General features: G+C 34.5%; 1 protein-coding gene across 2 annotated transcripts; it reads left to right on the top strand.

Moving 5' to 3' along the window:
- Positions 1-371: 371 nt before the first annotated feature.
- On the top strand, positions 372-14,869 carry LOC128231660 (uncharacterized). 2 transcript variants are annotated; one of them, XM_052944712.1, is made up of 8 exons: positions 372-500; positions 7,402-7,827; positions 8,592-8,787; positions 9,007-9,230; positions 10,095-10,520; positions 10,695-10,764; positions 12,381-12,413; positions 12,734-14,866. In XM_052944712.1, the coding sequence occupies exons 1-8, from the start codon at positions 437-439 to the stop codon at positions 12,861-12,863; spliced, it is 1,569 nt and encodes a 522-aa protein (XP_052800672.1). In that variant the 5' UTR covers positions 372-436; the 3' UTR covers positions 12,864-14,866. The 2 variants fall into 2 exon arrangements, with proteins under 2 accessions (XP_052800672.1, XP_052800673.1); XM_052944713.1 differs by lacking the exon at positions 7,402-7,827 and having other exon boundaries at positions 12,734-14,869.
- The last annotated feature ends 7,040 nt before the right edge of the window (positions 14,870-21,909 follow it).

Genomic DNA, 21,909 nt, shown 5'->3' with positions numbered 1-21,909 from the left:
TTTTTTTATATAAAAACTGTGTGATAAAGGGCTTTAAAATATACACGTATAGGGCTAGATTATTTGAATCGTTTACAATGTATTATTATTTACCTATTTCATTTTTGAAAGCTTAATATCTGTATATGTTCTGCTCTTTTACTCTAAAACACTGCTAGTGAATATATTTGGCTTGCGTATCGTTTGTATATAAACTGGGTTTTGCTTTTTGGGATATATAGAAAGATAAACCTAAAAAGCCTAATGAAGCGCAGCAAATTCACATTGAAATTCAAACTAATAACCAGAATATCGATATGTTATTGTAATGAAGTAACCAACCAGCTTCGTCTTTCGCAAAATCAGGAAGTCAGCTTGGGTAAATTACCGAGCCCGTTTGAAGAAGAGCAAAGACAGCCTCATTTCCTCGTCGGAATCGGGATTCATAAGTTTTAATATGGCCTTCGTTCATTTAGTGTCAATTTTGTTAATCATTCAGATAGTTTCTATCCGGAGTCAAGGTAGGCTTCCTTTGTTCTTTGCTATTGTTTATTTATCAAGAGCAATATTCACCAGTTTTATGACAGACAGACAGACAGACATTTTTATTTAGACTTGTACAATGTACATCATCTACATAAACATATATATTTTCATAAAACATGTCAACGTGTATATACAACATGTGATGGTAAATACGTTTTTGTTTTATATAACACAACATATTATGTGTAACAAAGCAACATACTATCATTTACTATGTGTAACAAAAAATGGAGGCTGAACTTAATATTTATCTTTCAACATTCAACAAATTATTTCGAATAACAAGAGCATATTTAATATACAAAGCTAGTTTAATTAATTCATTTCTACCATTTGATTTCAATAATCGTAGAAATTTGTATACAGAAGGGTGCATATAGTAACAACGTTTTAAATATTTCTTCCTAACATCGGAATAACATGGACATATGCATATAAAATGAAATTCATCTTCAATATCGTTAGTATTGCAAGTTAAACAGTACCGTTCCTCTCGAGGTATTCGGTTTCTGGCATATCTACCAGTCTGAATTCTCAGAGGAAATACAGATAACCTTAGTCTGGAGAAGTACAAGCGTAAATTTGTTGGTAAAATATCGAGGTATTTTTCGTATTCTAATGAAGGTTTAATCTCTTTATATATAGTTAAAACTGTACTATTGTTAAGTGTTCCGAGCCAATTTTGCTGAAAAATATCTAGAAGTCTACGTTTAAATTCATACAAAAAAACTTTACAATCTATATTGGCAACATTGTCAAATATATAAGAAAAACCATGAGCGTCTAACAAATTCTTAACATTTGATACCCAATTTCTTTTACCATTATTACAATCTGACAAAGCCTAGTTCACCATAGATACAGGCATTACATGTATTTGGCCTAACCTTCAGTAGTCTTTTGAAAAATTTTAAGTGTATTCTCTCTATTTCTTTTGATTTAGAATTTCCCCAAATTTCACAAGCATAATTCAAAACAGACAAAACAAAAGCGTCAAACAATTGGCAAAACGTTTTTGGACTAATGTCATAATCTTTACATTTGCATAATAGAACATTCATAGCCTTAAGGGCTTTGCCAATTAAATGTTCTTGATTAAGTGCAAAATTACCCGTGTAGTTGAAAACAGTTCCAAGATAGTTAAAATCATTTACTACATCGATAACGTTTCCATTATAGGTCCAACGCTCAGTGTCTAATAATCCACCACGTTTACGAAAAACCATAATTTTAGTTTTAGTGGTATTCACTTTGAGTCCCCATGTATTACAATATTCGAATAATGTGTCTAAATGATCTTGCAATTCTTTAGGTGTTTTACCTACAATGGCCATATCATCTGCGAATAACAGTAACATCAACACTATATCATCAAATTGTAAACCGGATTCAACATTGTTTTGTAAATACAATTCAAAGTCTTCAACAAAGACAGAAAATAAAAGAGGGGACATTACCTCCCTTTGGCGTAAGCCAACAGCATAATTAAAATACTCAGAATAATAAGAACATGATTTGACACAGGATTTAACTTGTTTGTACATATCGCGTATAATTCTAAGAATTTTGCCTTGGATTCCACATTTATACATTTTAAGCCATAATGCATTTCTATATATGGAATCAAAACATTTCATCATATCGACAAATATAACATATAATCGTTTATTTTCATTTAAATAGTTTTGTACTAATAACATAAGTATAAATATTGCATCAACCGTAGATCTGCCTTTGCGAAATCCGAATTGTGCATCCGAAATTATGTTATGTTCATTGCAAAAAAGTTCAAGTCGTGTGTTAAGCACAGAGGTAAATAACCTAGACATACAACTCACAAGGGTAATACCTCTATAATTGTTCACATCATTAACATTGCCTTTTTTTGCAAAGGGATTATAATACCATCCATCCACTTATCAGGATAAATACCCGAGTTCAAAATACAATTGAATAGATCACATAAATGTGCCGATAATAAATCTATACTTTCAATAAAATATTCATTTAGCAAGCAATCACTGCCATATGCTTTTCCACTTTTCAGAGACTTAACAGCTTTTAAAATTTCATCTACAACGATAGGTTGGTCAAGTTCTGGGAACGTTTCATTTTGTTTATTAAAATCATTATTTTCACAAAAATCTTCCGCTTCTTCGTTTGAACAATCAAACACATTACTGCCAAGATTTTCAAAATATTCTCGAAAGGATTCTAACTCTATTTTATTAGAAACCGACTTATTCTTATTTTTAAAATATTTCCAAAAATCTTTTGGTTTAGCTTTCTTCAAATTTTCTATTTCAGACATTTTGCGTACATAAAATGCATTTTTCTTTTTGCGTATAATATTCTTATATTGCATTTTACGTTCGCATAAATCTAACCTATTTACATTTGTTTTATCACAATTATACAAGTTTAATGCATTCAAATAAACATTACGAGAATTAATACATTCTTGATCAAACCAGTCAGTATTTTTCATATAACTCTCTGTCTCAAAACTAGGTTTATTGTCAAAATAAGTACGTTTTGAAAATAAAGGGTCTGCGACACTTCGAACAATTTCAGTAAAATTATTTAATGCATCGTTTAAAGACTGTTTGGTGCAATTATCTAAATTAAATACAATATTATTAAATTCTGGTAATTTACCTATTATACCAGATCGAAATTGATCTTTATAAATATCATTCCATTTATACCGTACTTCAGAAGAGCTAGCATCATTTATTGTCGGATTATTACAAATCAATGAAAATTGTAACGGGGCATGGTCGCTCCATTCATTAAATTGCCCAATAGTAAAACCATTGAAAAATGACGTTCATTACATAACAAATAGTCAATCACAGAAGAACCGTTACGAGACAAAAAAGTGAACTGATTTGTATCTCCAATGCGACCATTAACAATACGTATACATGATGATTTACATCTAATAATTTAATACCATGACTATTGTGACTTTTGTCTACAGAGGCCCTGACCGGGGTCCTATCCGGTTCATAATCAATGTCATCAACATACATATTACACTTATCGTGAATTACATAGTCGTTTTTACTACTTATTCTACTGTTAAAATCCCCACATAGAAACACGGAACCTAGGCTATCATAAGCAAAAAATGTCATTTTCAAGAGTATCAAACAAGTTAATATTATTAAATGTATTATAAGCTGGGGAATCCTCACACCAAATATACGAACCACACAAATATATATCTTCATTTGTATTAAAAAACGTATGGTCCAACTTAAGCCAAATTAATGTATCATGGTGATTCTTAACAATCTGTATTCCATCTTTCAAATGTTCTTTATAAAGCAATACTATTCCACCACTACTTCTGCGTGAATTTCTGTTTTGAAATTTTCTATAGAAATTATGTGTAATAAAACCGTTAAGATTTATTTTACTGCTAGAGTTCGTCCAGGATTCATAAAGAAAACAAATATCATGTTTAGCAACAATATTTACAAAATCAGCACAAGATTGTTTATCGTTTGTTAGTCCGTGTACATTCCACGACAGTACGGACAGCTCACCTCCGGCGTGCCCCTAGTCGCGTCCCGGACGGCCGTCAACGTACAGCGTGTCGTATGCGATGCACGAGCTCTTCCCCTGTTCTCTTGCCGCCTTCATTCTTGGTATAAGTTTCCTCCGCTTGGCGATCACTTCCGGCGGGTACTGCTCATACATATGGAACGTGGTGCCCCGGAGCTCTTTCCATTGTTTCCGGACAAATTCACGGTCTTTAAAAAATGTAAACTTCGCTACGATCGTCCTCAATTTTCCGGGAACCGGGTACCCAGGAGACCTGTGGACGCGCTCGAAGCGTATACTGTCAGCGGTCTCCTTAGCAATCTTCAGCGCATCTTGAAAATGTTGCCGTAGTTTCCGCTCGGTAGCTTCTACGGACTCGTTACCTCCAGCGGTGTCCTCCGGGACGTTCGTGAACACCAGGTTGTTCCTCATGGATTGTGACTTGAGATAAGCCACATCGTCCCGGAGGCTCTCACGCTCCTTCTCCAAATGGGTGACCTTGTCCGAAAGTAGTCCCACTGCGATATCGGTGCCCTCCACCTTATCCTCGACCTTCGACATGTTTTCCTCGACACGCTTTGTCCTGTCCTCGAGTGCAACACAAATAGATTTCAGTTCCTTTTCAAAACTTGTTACTTTCTTGTCAAGCTGTTCAATAGCCCCCAACTTTATCTCAAATGCATCTAATCTTTTGGTTATTCCTTGGAGGCAGTTCATTATATCTTTATTAGAGGGCTCCCTACTTTCCGCCATTTTATCAGTCTCTGAGTTCGAATCTTGGAAACTATGCAAATCCGCTAAAAACACACTGTTGTTACTATCTTTTTCAACGTGTTCATTAAATAACACTTGGTTTGCTTGGTTTAAAACCTCACTAACTGAGATGTTCAACTCCTCCGACGGGCCTCTTGGTTTGAAAACTTTGCTTTTGTTTAGATTGTCACCTTCATCACTGCTATTTCTCTGTTTGCGCTTAGATTTTCGATTTTTAACCATAGTATCCACAACACAACTTATCAAATAGTCATTTACATGTAAAATCCGTTGATGAAAATCGCTTATTTATTTAATAAATCCCAAATTTTGATTTTTTTTATCCCACTCAAAAAACACCGCCATTACCGCCTACATCACGTGACAAAATGCATACACGTATATGATACAAGTTTAGGGAAACATCGAAGTTTGTTTTAATTTTGTCATTTATTTTCAAAAAGCAGGCCGAATTGTAAATTTGCATGTGTTTTTTTTTTGTTGCTTTAGTTTTTAATTTTTTAAAAAGCATGGAAAATATTGTTCAATTACGTTTCATCGTCCTGGGTACCACTGCTGATACGGCGTCCATCCTGAGACCTATAATGTCATCATGTTACAGGTTTTGACATAATACATAATACAACCAAAGTTGAAAGAATGGAATAACTTTAGCCTTCAGTTGAATTAAAATTGCACTTGACCCGATTCGTCTTTGAATGAGAAACATTATCTGCTTGTTTTTGTGTAAGCTTCCATGGAATGTACCCTATACGGCACCTAGGGTAAAAAAGATAAACTATGGTTTATGAATAATTACAAATTAAGAAACCATAGTTTAATAGTAATTACAAGATAAGAATATAATGTGTATTTTATATAGGGTATGGCATGCACCAGAACGTAAAAGTCCAATGCAATAATTCATATTGCAATAATTGTTGTTGTTTCTGCATTCTTTCGTAGAACAAATTAAATTCAAGTTTCAAGTTGATTGGCAAATCGGCATCTTGGCATTGGCCATTTACAAATAGCATGAAAAGCAGTTTCATAGAAACAAACACATTTACATACTTTTACACATGTCAGGGTCAGTTTAATAGCGGAATATTTTTACGAATGTAGATTTTGATCGAAATAAAATAAAAACAAAAACACAACAACAGCATTTGCATTCAAACTCAGAAGTGTTCCAAGAAAATGGTTATAGGTAGATATAATACAAACAATTTTGTCTTTTGGATTACTTTTATTACAAATAAAAAAATCGTACGTTTTACAGGGAAAATTATATAAGTCTCTACGCTTTATCAACATATTTTTGTATTTAAATATATTATCAGGGGTCACAGGACTTTCTTGACAAAAAATGTGCGTAGTTTTGACATGAAACATATTTATATTGTTGAAATACTTGTGTAATTGGGTATATTTCGGTGATGTTTCGTTATATGTCAAATACCCGATTACAGATGTTGTGTGTTGTGGGTTCGATCCCCATCAGATGCACGGAAACATATTAAAAGTCATCTTTAGCGCCCATCGAGGGACTCGCTAAGTTCATTAAGCCTCAAGGTCAAGAAAAACTTACCTTAGTTTCCAAAATTCGAGGACGAATTTCCAAAAAGAGGAGGCGTGTGTTAACGGATATTAATGCAAAAAATGTGTTTTCGGTCAGTTATCGTGGTGTGTTCAAGCGCGTAAACCCGGGCGTTATCGGTAGAAAACGTGCATTATTCAGTAAATTCACCTGCCCTTAATGACCGGCTTTTTTGTTTTACATAAGCGCTTTCAGGGCTCGCATCAAAACAATGGCAACTGAGTGACCTGGTTTTAGACCGAAAGTGGGTCAGAGATGCCAGCTTTGGTACCAAAACAAATTTCAGCATATACAGCTGTATACAAATATCAACTAATTAAATAAACCGCATTTAACTTACATATTTTCTTCCGAGTTGTCTTTTCCTGGCAAGCTGGTGTGTATTTACTAGATTGTACTTTCTGCAGTTGTTTTGACAATTTGTTTGCTTTAAAAGCACAAAATTAAATCTACAACGTTCAACTCCTCCGAACTTAAGTTATTTCTGTCGATTTTATTCAGAACAAACGACTTATATGGACATGATTCCATTACGTCGTATCCAATGAACAAAGAAATTTCAAATATTATTTCTCTGATGCTGAAGATGCTGTACATTTTATCAAGAACATGTTAACAAATGTTTCAGACTTAAATTAGTTGTCAAAACAAAGAAAGGTTAAAGTAGGACCATATCGGTAATTAATCGATTACCCAATAGGTATTGTGTGTAAATAATCCCAGTAATCCAGTCAGTTTAAAAAAAAACCAACACTTTTCAAACGAATGAACACTGCAAAAATGGCGTCGAAACAAAAATGAAGCTGCCGAGTAATGTTGCGGCCCTAATCGAGCTTAATGTAAAACATTTTCAATGATATCACTCATGACGACACACATGCACCATTGGCTTATCGGGTTTTTCCAAAAGAATTCGAGCCCGTTACTCTCCAGCAAGTTCCCTACAACGCATTTACTTTTCCTTTTTCCAGACGTTTTTGCGAATCTTCAGATAAAAGAAAGTTCGGCATCGTGTTTCGGTTTAGAAAACGACCATACGCGATGGATGCGGTCTACCTGTTCGTCCCAAGACCTCGTCATTCTCATAGAATCCTTCACCGTCGTTTTCCACCCCGTTGTCATGAACTGTACCAACAACACCGTCATTTTTGAAGAATATTGGCAATCCTGTTGTTTGAAAGAGAGTGTGAACAGCTCAAGGGATTGTACAGTTACACACCAGTTCGACACGAAATATTCCGTCGCCAATTATCAGACTTGTAATGGGCATTCTTCTTGTAATGTCATGGTCCCACAAGTGCTGGTGCCGAGCTCTAAATGCCCATATGATAAATACGAGCCGAAACCGTATGATATTGTCTCAAACTTTATGTATATGAATTACTACTGTCTTGAAAGTAAGTTGTTGTCTCGTTATATACTTATCTATTGAAAATCACGTTCAATAATTATGCCCCCCTTCGAAGAAGAGGGGTATAATGCTTTGCACATGTCGGTCGGTAGTTCGGTCGGCGGTCGGTCCGTCGGTAGACCAAAGCTTTTTACACTTTTATTACTTTTAGCTTAAGTAATCGACACGATATCAAGTAACGTTTAAGAGACCGTTTAAGTTTTAAAAGAAGTTAAATTTTAGTTCGAATCTTTAGCAGACGTAATATCGTATCATTTTATACAAGCTTAGGTGTTTAAATATCATAAGTTTACCCGGTTTAAGTATCGTGTTCCAATTAGCTTAATTACTGGCTTACTTAAAACCAGTTAAATATTATGTTGCTTTTTGAATATATCATGATCATTTTCAAAGATTCCTATAGAAGTCTCAAAATATTTTAAAACAAGAAAATCACTTACTATATACGAAGACAAAAATAGTAAGCTAAGCTTGATACTGTTAAAAGTTGAGAAGTTTGGGTCTGGAATATAAGTGAATCAAATCATCTTCATAATACCAGGGGAACTAGAGGGACGAACCCAGTAGTCAAATATATTTAAAATACATCACACACAACATGCAGCAACGGATATAATTATGTTTTACCCTTGTTAAAGATTTAACCTCATATTTATTGAACTAACATAAAAAAATATGTATAGTCTTTCCCACTGACTTTATATTGAAAAAGTCCTTTAAATCAAACTTTTTTAAAACGTTCTCTTTTAGAGTCCCTCAGTTTACCGGACAGCACTGGAAGCCTAACGACACCTTCGCCGGGCAATGATATCTACCTCCAGAGTCCTGGGTTTAGTAGTAACAATCAGAGAATTCCGTATATGGCAGACAGCGAATGTTCGATCCAAACAGACAACTGCAGTTCAGGGATATATGTTTACATTCTTCATTTGGTCTTAGAAGACAGGTTAATATTGATCATTAATCAAATGAAATTACAAATGTCTTTTATATCTATGGCGTCCATGAAAACTTTGGTATAATTGGTTATCAACATTGTTGTTTTAAATTCTTTTTTTTGTATTTTCCATTAAATCATAGCAATCATTCTGTGACAGTTCTTACCAATAATAATAATTATAATATACTAATGCAATTAGATAAAATTGGTTTTCTTTCCTTATAGTAACACTGAACAGTGGGATAATATCCCTTGCAACCAGACGTTGAAAATAGAAACTTCTAGAGGAGATGTGCTTAAAGAATGGACGTGTGCGGACAATACCAACCTTAAAAAGGAACCACTCACAATAAATGCAAACTACATTCTTCTTAAACTTGATAACAATTATACAAGTCCGAGCGTTTGGGATCAAAGCCGCGGGGGAGCGTATTGGTTAGGATTCAAATGTATGTTGTTTATTTTATTTAATGCAATGTATTTACCAGAATGAAAACCTAGAGTATAAGATTGGGGTATGAAAGTGTGTGTGTTTTTTTAGCACCATTCATGCGTTATCGGGCAGTATTTGCCATACACAGAGGGATTTGATAAGAAACATGTTTCACAAATGTTATCTAACACTAGATGTATCTCGTTCAAAATCAATGCCTGTACATAAAAGATCAAGGTCACTCTTAAAAGTAAATTGGTCAAATTGCCTTGTTCAAGCTGTAACTTTGCCATGCATAGAGGGATTTTAACAATGTGCTCCATTACAAGACAGTGTTTCGCGTGCAAGACCGAGGTTTGAAAGTCAAAGATCAAATAAAGGTCAATAGTTAAAATGCCTTTTATTCCAATGCGGTACCTAGTTTTGTACAGAGTATATACGTACTGTGTTATTTGAGTTGTTTTGTAATGTTCAATGTTTCTGGTTTGTAATTGTTTGTTTTTGTGTTCTATGTTTTTGGCGTTTACCCTGTGTCATTAAACGGGGTTATGTTTAAACATTCGACTCATGAGCTTGTTTCTTTATTTTTTTATATACATATTTTCCAGGCTTTTTAAAATGATAATGCCGTTTGAGTCAAGTGAACATAGTTACTGCCTGTTGGACCCATTGTACTCAATTACGCTCCAATTCATCGTATACTTGTGCAGTGTTCACCAGACAACGATTATCGAGGACTTGCAGTTTAGAAAAAACACTTATTTATTCTCATTTTGCTCTTTGTTGACGATATTATTTTACAAATATCTCTCAAGCTTTGTTGGAAAAGTGTATTGGTTGTTTTGATATACTAAATACATGTATGCGTACTCTTTTCCAGCTTTAGTGACAACAGGAAATATAAGAATCGACTGCCCTGCAATCGAACCACCTGTCTGTATTGATACAACGACCACAGTTACCACTTCATTAACTGACATGTCTTCTACAATTCCAACGACATCTACTCGGGAAGCCAGTCCGACTACAACAGGTACAAACACTACGGTTTCTGACACGTCTTCTTCAATTTCAACGACATCAACGCGGGAAACCAGCCCGATGGCAACAGACCCAAACCCCCTACCTCCAAATGCCAATTCAGAGACCACAACAACTACTCCAATTGTAGCTGTAACTGCTCCTCGGCAAGCGATTCCAGCGGCCGCGGTTATTGCACTTCCGAGTGGGCTTTCGATTTTAATCATTGTCATCGTTGTTGTCATCGTTGTTGTTGTAGCGCGCTTCGTACGACGAAGAAAAAATGGTGAGACAATTAAGAAGAAGAAGAACTAATATGTATTAAAAAACTGAATAATGATAATGGCGTTTCTCTAGATTGCATAGTAAAAGTTTAAATCAAAAACCAAACATATGTCGAATTGAATTAGCTTTTATGTTTCGCCATATATTTATCTAAAATAAAGATAAAACTTTTCAGAAAATTCGGGACTGAATCAGATATTTCAGTCGGAAGATTCCACGTATGCGCAAATACATTTGAGTATGAGGTAAGATGGAATAACTACATTAATTATCAGGTAATTGACATTTAAAATTATACGTCGACAGTAAACTACATAATTATAGTAAATATTAAAAAATATTATATTACAAAGATAAAAGTCACGTTTTAACAGTTTAAGCATGTTAACTACGTTAACAAACCTTTACTATTCTTTGAAAATCCCCACTAATACACTGTAGCCACATTTCACTACACGTTGCAATGCCATGTGACATTAACATCTCAAACAGTATTTTTAATTGTGTAACCCAAACCCTCATCCCTTTGGAACCCGAATTACCGTTTTTGGGACTTTCGGCGGCGGCATCCTTACGATTTATGCAGTAATAGTAACAAAATATGTAAATTCGTATGACAAAGACATGCAAATCACGAGTTATGACATCATAACTGGGGGTGTTGATGAATGTCATAACTGGGGGTGTTGATGAATGTCATAACTGGGGGTGTTGATGAATGTATATGCTGTCGCCTTTGGGCTAGACTCAGAACATAACTGGGAAAGGTGCTGAACTCTAAACCCTCGCCTTCGGATCTGACTCACCACATTACTGAGAAAGATGATAAACATACAAACTATCGCCGACGGGTCTGAATTACTTCATTACTTGGGCGGTGTTGAAAATATTAACGCTCGCCTTCATGTCATCAACATATCATTATCGAGGGCGGTGTTGAACATATATACCCTCGCCTTCAAGGCTGAATCACATCAATACTGGAGGCGGTGTAGAACTGATTTATGATGCATTCGGTCTAGACTCACATCATAATTTGAGGTGAAGATGAACTTATTTGAATCGCCCTCCGAGAAAACTCACATCATTAGGGGCCGGTGATTAATTTATTTACCCTCGCCTTCCGGTCAGAACCATTCGCCTAGCTTCAGACAATTGATGTCATTACTTGTGCATAAACATACACATAGAGGCAGTGTTTCGCAACTTATCCCATAACTAGGTTAGTTCTATGCATTAAGCGTAAGTCGTATATATATATATATAATGTTTCCAATCTCATCAACATAATTTTACAATAAACATAACACTCATCTAAATCGTTTGCTCTAAAAAAAAAGTTTTTTTTCAGAAATTGTACGTTTTCAAGGATATAAAGATATTTTTATTACGGTACAGTCAGTGTTTTGTTTTGCTTCCGAGTAGAGGTTAAGACATAATATAAATAGAAATATATGCAAAGCAACTAGTTACTAAGTTATTCACACCAAACAGAGTACGCATCGTTAACACTTAATTAGAAAACGTACAAAGTAAATGTAAATATTACCTAAATCGAGCTGTCTTTTCTGTTCCTGTACCTCGTGATTTATTTGTTTTACTCACAGTGGGCAGCAATATTTTGAAAATGTTTCCAGTCGTGCTGAAAAAACACCCAAACTAGACTTTTAGCTTTGTACCTTCACTTTAAATTTAAAAATCATTGATAATTTCAGAAGTGCAGTTCGGAAAAAAATTGTTAAAGTCTTAATAAGGACTCTTACAATTTGACGGATGAAAAACACTCGGATAAAACATGGTTCTATATTGCTATTGTGTTTTAAATGATTTTCTTTTTAATTTTAATGTTGTTTCTTTGTAGCGTAAACTCCTACATCGTCGCTAGGTGTGCAAGGTAAGTTTACCTTTTAAGAGCCAAAGACTTATACATGAAGTAAAACAAATACTGTATTATTATTGTGCCACTATGATAAGCTGACCTGCAGGACAAATTTCAACTCTAAATATTGTTTTTTTTCCCTTTAAATCTTTGGTAAACTCTACTCTTAAGACAGCCACGGACAACCCTGGCCTCAAGACAGCCACTAGAGTAGACTAAAAACATACCATATAATAAGCGAAGTATGCATGAATTTACCGTATCTGTCATAAAACTATCATAAAACTACAAACTCACAAACTTGTGTTGTACGTGTTATTTCTTTATTTAAATAGGGACGGTAGGGATGACGTTTCATCTGATGACAAGAATAGCAAGAATCTCAGACCTTCGGCCGTCCCGAAAGATCAGAAAGATCATGTTTACGACAACAATCGAGGAGACATTGGTGTCAAACACACATAATGGCCGATCCTGATAAACTCAGACCATGGAATCGAGGTGACCGTGGTGCCAAAAAAGCCGAGAGATTTGACCGATGCAAATTCAAGAAATGGATCGATGTATTTTCCAATTTGGGTAGCGCTCGCTATGCCTTTTTATGTTTGAATTTGTTTTCGTTCAGCGTATATAATTAACAGATTGAATTGTATTATTGTTAGTAATCGAAAGGTTTAAGATTTAACAAATGGCTGTTTCTTTCATTATTTCACTTAAGTTTTAATCACAAACATGTTGTTTCTGTTTGTACATAAACATGTACGTAAAGAACACAAATGTGATACAGTGTATTAAAGGGGTTCAAACAGAAATTGACCTTGTAATTCAATTTGCTTTGGCGAAATTTTGAAGAATATCAATTTTCTACCACCAGGATATCTCCTTACAAAGAAATATATCTGTCAACCAACCGGCGCCGTATTTTAGTCTATGTATTCTCGGTTCGCTCTTTACAATTATTAATTAAATGTAACTGTTATAATAGTTTTTTGACGTACTGTACACTGTAATAATAAAAAGGATAAACTCGTGATTATTTTATGGTAATATATTTTCGATAATTTCCCAATTAAAGACATGCATAAGTAACAAAAACAACGCGGAGAATCTGGGTTTGATTATTTCGTTTGATTTGCTAGTACATGTCCCTTTTCTGCCGGTCCGGACCTCGACAAAAATATAATAACGCTGACGTGGCGGAGGTCCTCGGCCATTTTAGTCGAAAACAACATCGGATATATATGGACGGTTTACATACTCAGAAATTAGTATGTTTAAGTCCACAGCAAGTAGATCTCGTTGTTATTTAATTTAGCAGTTAAACTTAATGAATTTAAGACTCTTTGGAATCCTAGTTCTGTCTGCAATAATACACTTCATTGGTAATTAATTTAAAATTAGATCAATAAATACAAGCTAAAAACTCTAAATTTAATCAATGATCTAATTTAAAAAAATCCAACTACTTCTACTGATGTACCGGCATACATGCGAGGATGTTATCGATAAAAATGGCGGAAGATTCCGAATGCATAAAACTGGTAAGTGCTGCTTGCAATTTTCACTACGACATTTTTTCGCAAGTAAATATTATTAGATTTGTTCAATAAAACGCATGAAAGGCACATTCAAATTATCAAATGGTGAAAATGTGTTCGGTATAAGAAATATAACAGACCACTTCGGGCCATATGGCATTATAAGGACCTGCCAGTCAGCCCCCAAATACATCTTGGGGGGGCGGACTGGCCGGTCCTTATAATGTCATATGACCCTCAGTGGTGTGTAATATTTCTTAAATAACAAAATGTTTGTATGCATCAGATCATTTTGTATATATATGTTAGTAGTTACTTTACACATATTTTGTCAGAACGTTTCCACATACTCATGTTGATCAGTTTTCACATTGATGACAGTTAACGACACTGTAAAATAGTATTATTTAAAATTTGGAAGCACATTGAATATGTTTCTTAGTTTTTATATATGGAATGTTTCTAAGAAATGAAGGTCATTTTGGTTAATTTTGGCATTTCATTGACAGTTTTGTGATCAGATTAATTGTGCCCCATTTTCTTTCTTGAAATTCGTTAACATTGTAAGATAATTTCAATTGTTTTCGACCGTATTGTTGCGTATATAAACAGTCTGTGCTTGCTCATTACAATGTATTAGATGAGTTTAATCGTTTGATCTTTTGTAGTTTTTTTATAGTTATTAAACGTGTTTTTTGATTGAAATTTTCTTTTTGATAATTCCCCAATTAAAGAAAAATAACAGTATCGATACGTTCAAACCCAATCGCCGAGCGTAGCCGCAGAAAAGACCATTGTCGTATCATGCCAATAGCCATATCTAAAATTAATAAAAACTCTTTTTTTTTATTAAATCCAGATTTTAAGCAATGTAACATGATTTTGATCGTCAACACGTAATTTGCTTGGCGAAAGGGACTAAAACAAAGGGAGGTAGACTCTACTAAGAGTTTGTAAGAATATAACATTCATTTCAGAGTCAACGAAAGTTTTAACGAAATACTGGTATAATTTATAAGCAGAGTTTGAAAATGTAATGATATAATACTTTGTTCTTCAAATATGAGTTTGAAAGAAAATATTTCTCATCTTTATTTTACTCCAAATAGCAATGAAAACTGCATATACAAATGCATTTTATACGATACGAAATATATAACAGAAAACACCTCACTGTCTGTCTGTGAGACTTATCTTACAAGTACACCCCTTGACGGTATTACGGCCTGGGACGGTTTTCAATATTGATTGTTAATGGATCTAAGAACGATGAAAGAAGTCGGATTACTTGTTATTGATAACTGATCTATACTGTGAATGATTTAATGATGTTAGACAATAAGATTTATTTCAGTTGTATTGAATACGTCTCCTTATCTCACTGCATGCAGATTAAGTAAAATATGTTTCCAAAGCCTTAAAGGGAATAAACTACAGTTGGCAAGGTGTAAAGCCGAAATTAACAAATTTAATACCGAGTGTGACCGCATCCAGTAGCTCAAAGCCGTTTTTAAAATCCTATAATGGGCGGTAATAGACATTTGAGTAGACAAATCTGAAGTTAGGTTAGCCTAGCCTTCTTACATCAGATTTTTAAATGTATTAAATAAACATAGTATGAAAGAAGGAATTTGCTATTGATAATGGTGTTGTTGTTTTTTGTAAAATTGACTTGCAAGTCAAAGTACCCCGCATTAGAAATCAAAATTGTTTGGGAACATATTAAAACGCATTAATCTGTTAACTTAAGTCAGAATATTGACGTCACTCTGACTTCATATGTGTGTGTGTGTGTGTGTGTGTGTGCGTGTGCGTGTGCGTGGGTGTGCGTGTGCGTGTGCGTGCGCGTGCGCGTGTGTGGGTGTGCGTGTGCGTGTGCGTGTGTGTGCGTGCGTGCGCGCGCGCGCGCGCGTGTGTGTGTGTGTTGAGATGGTCGACTGCGGTTGATTAAAGTGCGATTTCTATTGATATTATATTCAATTTTGATAACTCCCTCAAAACACGCCTGAACTCCATGCAAAAAAGCTTTACGTTGCATACACCTGTACAGCTATAACACAACGGCTAGCCAAGCAGCGAAACTTCACTGCGATGTTGTTGATTGGCGCGATGATCAAATGTCAATGTTAAAAGACAATCAACGGGTGGAATACAGGTAAAAAAACGTTGGTGAAGGTGTTGTACTTATTGAAGGATGATAGGCGATTTCAGTAGCTGGAAAGGTAATTTATAAACTAAGCACAATTTAATTTGTTGTTAAATTCCATCGTCAAATCCGTCAAATAACCAAGAGATCTCTTCGCAAAGAACTAAGGAATCGCACTGGGATATCTTGTATTTCACACTGTGTCTTCAAATTCTTATTTTATCTGGATTTGACTGGATATTGCAGTCACTTCTATCTCATTCGGATTTCAACACAATTTAAGTAGTGATTGTGTCACTAGGGGTCAAGCTATAAAGCAGTCAATAGGCGCGGGCAGACCTGCAAATGACTTCATTGAACCTGAGCAGTACAGTGATGACATCTCAAAACTATTATGCAATTACAGACAAGGGCCTGCTCCCTTTGATACACATTTGTATAATCAGAAAGTAAAGAATTTAAAGGGTCAAAACTCTCTTTAAAACTAAGTAATGCACTAATTGTGACAATTGAAAATTGAGTATTACTCCCATTTTCGCCGGTTAATCCCTATTATTAGTTCACTGAATATATTTTGTAGAGTTTATCCAAAAAAATTGATTGTATAATGTTTGAGGCAATTAAAGGTAAATGTTTATGGGTTTCATCAGAGAATACCCTTCGCCGAATATCACGGGTACTCTGGATTGTGCTATAAAGGAACCCTACCACTGGATTTTTTTCTTAAAATGTCCGGAAGCGTGATGGGATACAACAAAATAATAAAAATGAGTCTCATTATTTCCGAATAATTGCATTCTCTAAACATGCGCCGTCATTTCAAACGCTTCCAATTTTTGCAAGAAAAAGGGTCATTTTGAATCGGTCATGAATCGTCATGTTATACACAATTTTATTCAACGAAATCATATTTCCTAGGCGGCGTGTTGAATACAAATTTGTATTATATAATGAGGAGTGTCAAATTCATTTTATCACATGATTTTTCAGTCAAATTTAGCTAAAACGTCTATATGTTTAACCTGTTCTACTAGTGAACCGAAAATAACAAAGCAATGCCCATTCCCGGGCTTTAAACATGACCACAGATAAACGGTTTAATTCTGTTTATAAGTATAAGGCATTCTAGGGTGATATCCAATAAGAGCTACAACAGGATGAAAACAACCTCAGCCCATTTTGTATATCCGACCGCATTCCTGCTTACAACAACCAATTATATTTGCTTCTCTCTGCCAACGACGTTCGAACAATCCTACAGTTCCTCCTTCTTGCATCGCACAATCCGGGAATAGAACGCACTGACCGTCCGGAATTTAAAACACAACTTCAAAGCCCATCTTTATAAGTTCGGCACTAGAATAATGCAGATATATCACACACCCCTTCGACTTGGATGTAGTACTCTGCAGTTTGAGCTCCATCGTCGTGATCTATCCCAGACACAATTATGCATCTGTGGGGCAACTGAAACTCCCAATCAATACCTTATTCAGTGTCAAAGATATCAAGAAAACCTCTCTCATTTTCTGATTTGCCCTTTGCGACAACTGCTGTTTGGCAACAAACAGCTTTCACGGGAAGGAAACAGGCTTCTCTTTACACGAGTCTTGAACTTTGTTGCTGCAACCAAACGGTTTGAGTAGTAGTGTTATGATCGCGGTGCGGGCTCACCTTTGATTATAGACGGTCGGTCAATATTTGTGATATCACTTCTTTTTTCTCTTTCTACGTTTGTTTATAACGTTTATAACCAACTCACAACGTATGCACACTCACATAAAAATGTTCATTATTTACCGCGTGCTTGCTACTATCATGATTCTTATGCTCTTGTAATTTTGCGACCTATTCTAGTCCATATCTGCATGAGCTATATTACTTCATTGCAATCCAGAATAGGTAAACTCCAACATGGAAAATAACTTATATAAGCATTCAAAAAGTCCTCCAATCCATTCAGAAACATTCTATAAATAATCTATGTGTGCATTGTGCATTGATTTTATGTGTATATTGAACTGAAAAAAATACGTTTTGCTTAAAGTTACAAAGCATTTAAAACATTTTTGACAATATCCAACGCAGTGAACTCCCCTGTTGCCCATTTTGAGTATTTTTTGTTTGATAAATATTCGTATGTGTATGTTGGGGTGGAGGTTGAGGTGTGCTTCATTAAAGGCGTAAGTGAAAAGTTAAAGACAACTGTCAAAACTTAAATAAAATACTTGTTACAATAGGTTTTGGCGTACACCATACTTTTACCTGTAACCAATCTCTAGGACAAGCAGCAGTAGTAGTTAAATATCTTGTTCAGTGTTGTTGTTGTTGTTGTTGTTATAATCGTTTTAGATATAGAAGTAGTACGAGCTCTAAACGTTTAGACGTTGAGTTTGTCTTAAAGCAAGTTTAGTTTCATAAAACTTGAGCACAATTAAGGAATTGATTACCCGTAAGATCGTAGTTCATTTTAGAACGATGCAGTTGCAATGCTCCTTAAACGTTATTGTAAACTGACAGTTGTTATATGCATCAAATACAAAAAGTATAAACATGAGCTCTAGATCACTCACCGATTTGATCTTGTTCCCTTTTACAGACAAAAAAAATTGTAAGGAATTTTCAGTGTAACTGTTCGGCAAAATGGAGCCTTTTCGGATTGTTTTTGTTTTGTTTTTAAATGAGCTGTAGGTTTCTGAATCAAACGTCAAATGCCAACTAACCATTGCTAAACGTACTAAAGAATTCGATTTTAATGTACGTTTCTGTAATATTACAACGTCAAGACATGTACAATTAACCAAATTATGAACCGATTATTACGTACAATATTAGCAGGTGGCTATTGTTATAATGTTATTCGAATTAATAAGACATATCATAAAACTAAGATGTTTTCATATGTAAAACAATACATTTGAATTTTACAACATGATGGTATAGCTGTACCAAAAAATAAGTTGATTCATATCCATATACCATGTACAACACGCAACGAGCTTAAACATTGTCTTGTAGATATAACATGAGCTTTCTTAATTAAGTTCTTAATTGTTGAAGGTGCGCATCGGAAGACATCACTATTTTGTAATTTTTTGGTAAATTGTGCTCAGACAGACATACACCACGCATATACAGCATGAATTAACTGAAAAAGCTTGTACACTATTTCTTCTATTGTTGCTATATGTAGAATCAAGAATACATTGTATTTTCACTTTTTGCAAAGTATGGAACTTTATTTCCTGGAGAGTAAAAAACATTATTATTATTGTCATCGTCGTTAAAACTGTAGTAAGTATTCAAAGGAAAAGAAACTGATTCAGAGATGTGTTTATTTCATGCTAAGATGTACCTATATGTGTGTGGCTACTGATTCATTACTCTGGTTTCTGTTTAACAGTAATATATAACATAATAGGTAACGATATCCCTTTCAAATGAATACGATGCGTTTCTCAATATTTTTTATGATCCATATCCAAAGAAAATTCAACCACATTTTAACGATTTTTTGTTGTAAATTGTAGAATAAACCTAGGGCTATGATTATGTAGTTCAACGTTTAAATAATATCTGTACCCTGGTTAAGACCGAAGGTTATAAACAGTCCAAATGAGAAACAGATACATAGAAAACATTAATGATCATCAACATATCACAGTTTCTAATTTCAAGATTTTTGCAAAGATTCTGTTCAATTCGACATTCTAGCATTCCGGACTGAAATATGATTATGTTATGAATTAGGTGATTTCATAGTGGCCGAATTATTTGTCCGAGGTTAGCTGTAATTGCATGAGCCCAAAATGTCGGAGGCAAATACATATGACCGAGGTAAATTAACTCGACCAATATAGAATCACCTATTTAGTAAGTTTTTTTATTAATTAACTGTATGGTACAACATTTTAGTACAGAACATTCATATAACTTACCTTAAGTTTACATTGAAATCGAAGTTATCCATTTTTTATTCATTGTGTCTGCTTTTTCTAGAATTGATTATGCTGATTTTAACATGCATCCTTTTAGTGACATAGCACATACGTATGAATAAAGCAATCTACATGTCTTTACGTCCTCATTTGGTAATTCGTTTGTCAAAACGTCAATTTTTTAAACGTAATTCCAAATTGGTTTAAACGAAGCACAAAAAAATCAAAACTGTCGAAAAAAACGGAAAAACAAAATGGCTACCGTTTAAAACAATTGCCAGTTTACTTCTCATGAAAGGCGTGTTTCCACTGTGTGGGAACGGACATAGGATATAGCTCAAAAAGTGATAGAAAGTTTTCTATCATTTTTTTGTATTTTATGATTATATATTTATCAAAATCGAAGAGTTTCAAATAACTTGACCCTGTGCAATATACGACTATGCTGGAAATGTGTTTCCTCTTTTGTATAATAGCGGACTGAGGATAGTAACGATGTAATAAGAATAACGAAACTGTGATAATGATTACGGCCATTTACCTATACGCGAGCTCGAGGGAAGTTGTTAAATGGTGTCCATATCGAGGGATGAGAGCAAAAAAAAGGTTGCTGGTTTTTTTTTGTATCGGTATGCACTCAAAACTGTTTCATTCATACAGATTAGTTAACCATGATGTGTTTTTCACAAGCATCAACATTCGATTTGCAAATATCTAAATAAATAGTAATCTGATTTATTGAGGAACACAAAACATATGGCCGTATAATTTATGTGGTGTTTGCTATTCATATATATAGTATTGCTTTGTAAATCAAGTAGTACTTTTTTGCACACTGAAAGTCGTCAGTAAGGAATGAGATATTGTGATCAATTTGAACATGTGAAGCTTTTTTCTAAGCTTGGGTCGATGTTGCTATTACTGAGAACAGAATAATGGTCTCTACTCGTTCCCTTGAGTGAGAAAGTATGTATTGTGACCAACCCTGATATTATGCATATTTACGTTCATTTAGTAGAGCATGGATCAAACTCATTGTTAACTAAAGTTTGCTCAATAATTTCTCATCAAATTGCACTCTCACTTTTTGCAGATTATTTGAAAGTTCGAAATAGACATACATGTAAATTGTATATTAACAGTGTAACTATCAATTTTTGTCCCATTTTACATGTTATCGACAGGACACATTTCTCAACTTTGAAACTATCCTCAGTACATAATAATGTGCTTATCGCGGGATGAGAGCTATCCCCAGTACATCCCCAGTACAGTAATGTGAACATTTCTAAGGGCGTATCTTTAACAGTTTAAAAGTTACATTAACAGTTCTTACAATAAAAATAGTTGAGCTTATGCTTGTGAAATCCTTCGGTTCAGATTTTTTATTTATTCGATATATTTCCTAAAAATAAAAATACATGTCGAAATTCTGTAAGTTTTGAGGTGATCATCTCAGATTTGAAGAAACATTTTTCGAGTTCTGCTAAATCGTAAGAACTTTAAAGTATACCATAGGCCAAATTTAGCATTCAGCTATTAGTTAAAACACTTGTTTCATTTGTGGATACGGTAGATAAGCGTTAACACAGCAAGATCTTACCTCTGGTAAAGAAAAACAACTGCATAATTGTCTGTTTACTTTAACTTTTTTAGCTATATCCGGTGTCCGTTCCCACACAGTGGTTTCGACAGCCAATGATAATACTGAAAGTCGATCTAGGATTCTGTCCGACCCGAAATTTCAGCACAATATTGAAAATTCACTATATTTTGTCGAATCTCTAGCTAGGATTCCTTCCAGCTCAGTATTGTAGCTCGTAATTGAATTTTACTTTGCAAAACCGAATGTCGAGCCATTATTGCCAACAGCTAAAAAGATCTAGAAA

This window comes from Mya arenaria, chromosome 4 (assembly GCF_026914265.1).
Source record: "Mya arenaria isolate MELC-2E11 chromosome 4, ASM2691426v1".
NCBI classification, from domain to species: Eukaryota; Metazoa; Mollusca; class Bivalvia; order Myida; family Myidae; genus Mya; species Mya arenaria.
Note: the sequence above shows the minus strand (reverse complement) of the source record. Positions and strands in the feature narration are given on the sequence as shown.